The sequence below is a fragment of the Populus alba genome, chromosome 12 (genome assembly GCF_005239225.2).
Source record: "Populus alba chromosome 12, ASM523922v2, whole genome shotgun sequence".
Taxonomy (NCBI): Eukaryota; Viridiplantae; Streptophyta; class Magnoliopsida; order Malpighiales; family Salicaceae; genus Populus; species Populus alba.
This window is the reverse complement of record NC_133295.1, coordinates 5027611-5036236: the sequence shown is the minus strand read 5'-3', so window position 1 is coordinate 5036236 and position 8626 is coordinate 5027611. Positions and strand designations below refer to the sequence as shown.

The following is an 8626-nucleotide window of genomic DNA, read 5'->3' as shown; positions in this document are numbered from 1 at the left end:
TGGTTGCAAGACCTACGTTACTTAGGTTTGGTAAAGAGTTAAGTGGATGTTTAAAATTAACTCACTTTGTTAGGTTGAATAACACTATTAAAACATTTTTCATACTTTTAATATTTTTTTACATTTAAAAGAATTTGATATAGACTTACTGTGGAAGGCAAGTCAATATACTAATTATTATTATTATACAATACAAGCCCCGTTTGTTTGCTGGGAAGTAAGTTTCATTTTGGAAAGTAAATTTCGGGAAAGTGAATTCCGAGAAAGTATTTTTCGATATTTGGTAGTATAATGAAAAATAAGTTGGAAAACACTTTCCAGTGTTTGGTTATGTCATGGAAAATAAGCTGGAAAATAACTTATTAATATTTTATTTTTCTTAAGTTTATTAAAATAATGAGGAATAAATCTTACAAATTAAAAAATTGAATGAAAATGAAATTGAAAAAAAAAATATAATTTCATAAATTATCTCAAATAAAATAAATAATAATCAAAATAATAGAGATCAAATCTAAAAAAAAAAAAATGAAAGATGAAGAAATTAAAATAATAATAATCAACATTTCATAAATTATTTCAAATAAAATAAGTAACAATCAAAAGAATGAGGACTAAATTTGATAGATAAAAAATTTCAATAAAAAAATGATAAGGAAAAAGCAAATAAAAATTATAAAAATAAGGATCAAAGTTAATATAAAAATAAAATTTAAAGAGATGAAATTGAAAAATAAATATTCAAAACAAAATATATATAGCAATCAAAAGTTTGAGGATCAAATTTGATATAATCAGCAAATAATGATATTTTTAAATTTTTCACAACTTCCGGAAAGTGTTTTCCCCCCAAATTTTTCAGGAAAACACTTTCCTGAAAACCAAGCCAAATTTTTCTTTTACTGGAAAGTGTTTTCCATTGACCAACTTTCCTACTGGCAAACAAACACAAGAAAGTTTGGAAAGTGATTTCCTGGAAACCACTTTCCGGAAAACAAACACAGCTAAAGGGAAAACACTTTTCTGAAAACTAAGCCAAATTTTTTTTGACTAAAATTGATTGGAAAATATTTTTCGTTGACTAGAAAGTGTTTTCTGCTGATGGGAAAGTATTTTTCGTTGACCAACTTTTCTAATAACAAATAAACACGGGAAAGTTTGGAAAATAGTTTTCCGCAAACTACTTTTCGGGAAACAAATATGACCTCAAAGGAATTGGTAAATCATATAAATGATGATTTTGTAAATTTCTTCAATTTTTTATTGTAGCGATGGCTAATTTTTTATTTTATAATTTTTTTCTATAGCAGTGTCAAGTTTGTAAATTTTGAATTTTTTTGACAAAAAATATTTTTTTTTTCTTTACACTTGACATATTTATTATTTTACACTTAGCCTTTTTATTACCATTTTTTTTTATCACCATTCTTTTATAATTATTTTTTTAAATTCTGTTTTTTCCTTAAATGTTTTTTTTTTGAAAAAAAATTATTATTTCTTATTCTTAATAATTGAAATATTTACCACTCTACATTTATAGGCCAGCATGTATGAGCTTTTATTTTTTTTCTTTGTTAACAAGGACACACGACATGTCATTGACCCCTTTTTAAATTGAGTCAAGTGCACGAACCTGGCTTGTTAGGCCTTGTAGCGCTTGGCTTTCTTTTTTATTTTTTTTTAATTTTTTTTTGTAATTGATATCTTTTTTTAATATTTATTTTTTAAATAATTTTTTAATTTATATTTAAATTAATACCTATTCTCTCTTATTGTTTAGATTTTTTATTTAGTTTTTTTAAATAGTGGTTTTTTTTTTGTAACTATTTGATGTTTCAAATAGATTTTTCTAATTTATTTATAATTTTTTTATGTTTTATATAAATAAATTTTATTCTTAAAAATAAAAATTACATATTCTTGGTAAGAAACAATGAACTTTAAGATAAAAAAAATTATGTGCATCAAAGAAAAAAGATATAATTAAATATCATACTTATCTATCTTTTAGTTTTATAGGAATGATTATCTTTTTATTTTAGAATTTCATTGTCATTAACCGCAGTTTATCTTTAAGATTTATTTTATTTTGCATAAATAATATCTTTACATTTATCCATGAAGAGAATCATGATATAGGAAAATGTAGTCATAATATTGTTTATATATTTCTATCATGTTAAAAATTAACTTGAGATGCTACTTGATTTTATTAATGAATATAATTCTTATTTTATTTTATTATATGTAAGCATCAACTTTTCAATTCACAATTATAGTTTTTATTTAAAGTAAAATACCATGTTAACACCTACATTTTCATTCCTTTGTATTAGGAAAAAAAAATATTGAGGCAAGTCAAATACATGTATTAACATTGTTTTTATATTTATTGGCATGTATGGTTCTCGTTTTATTTTATTAAATATGTACATAGATGTTTTTTTATTAAAAAACATGTTGAAACTAACTTTATTTAATTGGTTTATTTTTTTGTTGGTCTTATTTTATTAGTTTTAGATTTTTTTTTTAGAAAATATATTAGAGTAGCATTTTTTTTTTAAAAAAAAATATTTTAGTATTTTGTTTCGCACTACTTCACAAGCATATAAAAAAGGCATAAACTAATTTTTTTTTTTTGTAATTTCCATTTATTACACCCTTTAAACTGCTCTAAGGCATCTAATGAACTAAAATAGCCGTATGGGATGCACCTATAATTAATTTGGCCCTGCAAGTACTGCAATATTCAGCGTAACTACTGATGCATCATATGTCGGAATTGTTTATTTTTATGTTTTAAAAAAAATTTAAAATTATTTTATTTTATTTATTAATTTAAAATTAATATATTTTTAGTATTTTTAAATTATTTTGATATATTAATATTAAAAATAATTTTTAAAAAATAAAAATATAATTAATATTTAAAAAATAGTGTACCAACAACCCACGTTGCAATTTACGGTGCTTTTCCTTCTCAAATATTCTTATGCATCTTTCCTTCTTTGGCTGTGAAGAAAACCGAAATAAAACTAGCTGTCCGAGGCGTACAAAAGCAGCATAAGCTTAGCCAGTACTAAATATCTCCCACATATGGCATTCTCTCTATCCTCTTCCTCCTTCATCCATCCTCAGCTAAGGCATATTGTTTGCAAGATGAATCTTTTTGACACTCTGCTGTTCTTTGTCAGTATCCCATTATCTGTTCATCACCTTCATGTTCTCTCCTTAATTAATCTTATGCCTTGATTACATGTATGTTCTTCCCACTGTGTTGATGTGTTTGTTTGCATGTCTGAATTCACCAGGTTATACATTTAGTGGACAAGCTAGGGTTATGGCACAGATTACCAGTACTTTTGGGACTTGCTTATATGGGAATCAGAAGACATCTGCACCAACGTTACAATCTCTTGCATGTCGGAGGAATCAATGGTCAGAAATATGAGACTGAAGAGTTTTCTTATCGAACGGCAGATGGGAAATGCAATCACCCTGGTGATGACATTATTGGAAGCCAAGGAACTTTTTTTGGTCGCAACATGCTCCCAGCAAATTCAAGATATGGGGTTCGTGTAGTGATCCAACTGATTATATACTTGGAATTCATTCTTAATTAAGAAAAGAAATCCTTAATCACCCTTTAAGCATTCCATTAATACAGCTTGTTTTTCAAACTCACCCTTGTATTTCTCCACGTTCATTTCCAACATATAAAAACTCTGGTTCTTTCAGTGAGTTGAAAGCGAGGTTGCTAAAGATCTACTAAAATCATAGAAAAAATTGCTAAACGATGAATCATTTCAGTTTACTGTACCTTATGATATATATTTCCCCTTTAAAGAGTCTAAAATTAATGTAAACAAAATGAAACCAATGATTATTATATTAATTGCTTTTGGCAATGAAATTAAGTTTTGTAGATTTTGGACACACATATTTTACAAGTGATGAAACAGATTTAAGATAATATGGTGCTCTAGCATACATTTAAGATGTTTGTCTTTGCAGTTGCTGGATCCTCATCCAACAGTTGTGGCCAATAAGCTTTTGGCAAGGAATAAGTTCGTAGACAATGGGAAGCAATTCAACATGATAGCCTGCTCATGGATACAATTCATGATTCATGACTGGATTGATCATATGGAGGACACCCAACAGGTCCACACTGTCAAGATTATTGCACCAACTTTTTTCGTTCTTACCAGAATTAAGAAAAATATACAAGGATCCTAGATTGTTCTTACCAGAATTAAGAAAATATACAAGGATACTAGATTGAACTCCCCTCATAGAACTTCAACTAGGGAGACTGATGTTTAATATGTTAGCAGGTTGAACTTAAAGCACCTGATAAAATAGCAGATGGGTGTCCATTGAAGTCATTCAAATTCTACAAGACAAAGAAAGTTTCAACAGGTTCATCATACATGAAGACTGGATCTCTAAACACAAGGACTCCTTGGTGGTAAGTCCTTCTCACATTAAATTTGCGTTTATTGGCATGAAGACGAGAAAGTTCAGGATTCTATGAATTGAACATATAGTACTGTCTTTATGTTTCCCTTTTCAAACTTGTCTGCTTCTTCTAATTTAAGCAGGGATGGAAGTGTAATTTATGGGAATAATGAGGATGGGATGAGAAAAGTTAGGGCATTCAAAGATGGGAGATTAAGGATTGCAGGAGATGGACTTCTTGAGCACGATGAGAAAGGGATTCCCATCTCAGGAGACGTCAGGAATTGCTGGGCAGGCTTTTCTTTATTACAAGCCTTATTTGTCAAAGAACATAATGCTGTCTGTGACATGCTTAAAGCAAGTGCTCATTCTTTCTCCATTTTTTCGTTTTCAGTTTTTCCAGTCTGCTACCTTTTTGTGAATCAAGTAAAACTGAAATATCTGCACTGGGTTTGAATGCTGAAATGTGGTCTTTAAGCACATTTGCAAAACCCTTAAGTGCATATTTTGATCCTAGGCAATTATCCTGTCATAGATGCTACAATTGTCTTCTCGTACAAAAAATGGAGATGAAAAACAATGTCATCACACAGTTATGGTCCCACTGAATTAAGGTCACAAAGATTGAAACTTTTGCCATTAACTAGAATGCAACTCTTTTACAAGCAAATCAGGAAATAAAAATTTAACATGAGCATGAACTTTCTGAAAGAGAAATAAGGATGTCAATGCATTTGTTTTGCTGATGCTCCGGTTTATTTTCCTTCTGTTTTCAGGAAAATTACCCTGATTTTGATGATGAAAAGCTGTATCGACATGCCAGATTGGTTACTTCAGCTGTCCTTGCCAAAATTCACACCATTGATTGGACTGTAGAACTCCTTAGGACTGATACTCTCCTTGCAGGGATGAGGATCAACTGGTGAGATGACAATTCTATTGTATAACTATATAAATTTGCTACACTATATAGATTCCTACACCTTGCAGAAATCGGAGTATATATATATATATTAAGGCAAGCAGTAGTGAACTGTATGCAGCTGTCATTATTCCAGTTGCTTTCATCCTCCTCGTAATTAATTAAAGCTAAAACATCTTTGCAGTTGTTTGCATGTCGCATTTATAGTCAAGCTAATGAGTTGTGTTTGGCACAGGTATGGATTTTTGGGGAAGAAAATCAAGGATTTATTTGGGCACTTTGGTGGCCCAGTACTGAGTGGATTGGTTGGTCTTAGGCGACCAAGAGATCATGGAGTTCCCTATTCACTGACCGAAGAGTTCGTGAGTGTCTACAGAATGCATTCACTACTGCCTGAAAAACTCATCCTGAGAGACATCCATTCCACAGCTTCAGAATATGAATGCCCTCCAGTAGTTGAAGAGTACTTGTCTTTCCCTCTTCTTTCTTCATATGCTAAATTACATCATTAGAAGTTTTAGACTTTGTTTGGTAGAGAATTTTTGAAAGATCATACAAGGATACCAAACCAATCTGCTTCTCTACCTTTTGTTTCTCGGTAATATTATCTTTCAGTTTCAAGTACATTGCCTAAAACAGAAAGCATTTAAAAGCTTGGTGATTGTTCGGAATTTTGTTGTCAAACATAATTTACAAAAGCTAGCAGTGATAGAAGTAATTATCTTTCAGACACTGGTTCCATCATGATGTATTAAATTCTTGACGACTAAGACTAACTCTGTTTAATCTATATGATGAATTAGGGTGCCGATGAGGGAAATGGCTGGAAAAGATGGGGAGAGAAGATTGTCAGAAGTAGGAATGAAGCAGATGCTGGTATCGATGGGTCATCAGGCATGTGGAGCTGTCAAATTGTGGAACTATCCATCATGGATGAGAAACCTTGTTGCTCATGATATTAATGGAGAAGACAGGCCAGATCAAGTTGATATGGCTGCTATGGAAAGCAAGTCACTCGCACACTCAAAACATCTTCATTTTGTTATTTCCTTTCTTCTTCAAGTACTGGCTTCATTCCCTCATAATCCAAGTGTTAACATAATGTTTTTTGTTGATTAGTTTATAGAGATAGGGAGAGAGGAGTTGCTCGTTACAACGAATTCAGAAGGAACTTACTGATGATTCCGATTAGCAACTGGGAAGATTTGACAGATGATGAGGAAGTTATAGAAGCTCTTCGCGATGTGTATGGAAATGATGTCGAAAAACTAGATTTGCTGATAGGCTTACATGCAGAAAAGAAAATCAAAGGCTTTGCGATAAGCGAGACAGCTTTCTTCATCTTTTTACTTATTGCCTCGAGGTATGCTCTAACCCCATCTCACATTTCAAGATCGAATGATCCCCACCTTCAGTTCTTTCTCTAATTGATATAAGATAAAATATCAGGAGGCTAGAAGCTGATCGTTTCTTCACCACCAATTTCAACTCTCGAACCTACACAGAGAAAGGCCTCGAATGGGTTAACAAGACAGAGAACCTTAAAGATGTGATCGATCGCCATTTCCCTGGTATGACAAAGAAATGGATGAAGTGTACGAGTGCATTCTCAGTCTGGGATTCAGAACCTAATCAAACAACCTACATTCCCCTGTATCTAAGACCAGCCCCATGAAATGCTTTCTTTCATGTGTAAAGCAATCTCAATGGCCTGAAGTACTAGTAGTATCCGGCAAAGCATGGGTAAACTTAAGACTTTTTAAAAATTTATTCTGTGTACAACGATAATTTTGCCAAAACGTTAATCTCTTGCAGATAGGAGAAAATAATGTAAACGCAAAATACATCATATATATATATAGAGAGAGTGGGAAATTCAATTTTGTACGTCAGAATACTCATCAAGAACGAAAGAATTCTTCAAATAACTTAAAAGTTAATTGATACAATGATTCCCACTTCAAATTAAGCAATCTTCATCCGTTTAGAAATTTGACCTCTGGTATAGCAGTTTTTTTCTCAAGAAAAAACGACTTCGAAGCCTCATCTTTCTTTACAAACCTAGCTGTTTCAGATTATCAAACGTATACAATATTAATGAGCTGTTTCTGATTATCAAACTGATACAATATTAATGATAAGAAAAATCCTTTATTCATTTAATTAATCACCTTAATTATCTCTACTGAAGAACACATATAAAACCCTACAAAATCTTATATTTCCCAACATCAAACATAAAAAAGAAGAAGCCATGAAGCTTTCTAACATGATCTCATGGCTCATAAGCGTGGCTTTGATCATTTGTGTGGTTCATGTTGAGGCTATTCGATATGTTAGACCAGGAGATCTTAATAAATGCAATGTGCCCGGACATCGACCTGAAGATTGCCGGCCTCCTCCTAGACCACCCTTGAATATACGACGTCGCCCCTGTTTAATAAAAGAGCGATGCCGGGGCGGTGTTGACCAAAGTCTAGCCTCGGAGCGACATGGAAAAGAATACCTTCCAAACTTGGGATCTTCCTCCTCTCCATCTGAATCTCCATATTAGCAAAGCCACCTGAGCTGACTCCAGTTTATGCCCCACCAGCCAATATGAGAGGAGTTAGAAAACGATTATGATAGAGGGATGCAAACTGTCGATGCAGACTATCATTGTACGGTCCAAATAAAAAAATTAATCGAATAAATAGATTAAAACCCAAAGAAAAACAATAATAAAATAATATGGTGAACTTTTTCTTTCATTGTATCACAAGATGAGTCCTCTAGTTTGCAAATTTATTTCTATTTGTCTTATTGGGTTTATTTTGATCATAACTCATTTTCTATTTTACAATGGGATTGCTTGATTTCATTAATGCAAATATAACCTCACATTCCAATAAAAAAAAAATGAAAAATGTATGAATTTGTTGAAAATAAAAACAAATTTCTTTTCACTTAAAAAATAAAAATACATCAAAATTATAACTATTTCTTATAAAAAAAACCATAATAATACTCATTATCTTGATATTTTAAATTCATTACAATGTACTTATAGAATATTAATTTTATTTTGATCAAATTAAAAATTATCATAAGAAATTACATCATTAACTAAAAAAATCCCTTACATTAGATTATAATAAAAATTAAATTTATGATATTAACCAAATACAAAAATATAAAAAAATAGTTTTAATCTCTTATATTGCTAAAAATTGCTTGTGTATAAAAGAAAAAAAAATATTGCTC

At 30.9% G+C, this 8626-nt stretch overlaps 1 protein-coding gene across 1 annotated transcript; it reads left to right on the top strand.

Moving 5' to 3' along the window:
• The first annotated feature begins 3024 nt into the window (after positions 1-3024).
• On the top strand, positions 3025-7244 carry LOC118046291 (alpha-dioxygenase 2). The gene is made up of 10 exons (XM_035055125.2): positions 3025-3189; positions 3312-3572; positions 4015-4164; positions 4338-4471; positions 4605-4818; positions 5238-5383; positions 5619-5846; positions 6187-6389; positions 6503-6746; positions 6833-7244. The coding sequence occupies exons 1-10, from the start codon at positions 3097-3099 to the stop codon at positions 7056-7058; spliced, it is 1899 nt and encodes a 632-aa protein (XP_034911016.1). The 5' UTR covers positions 3025-3096; the 3' UTR covers positions 7059-7244.
• The last annotated feature ends 1382 nt before the right edge of the window (positions 7245-8626 follow it).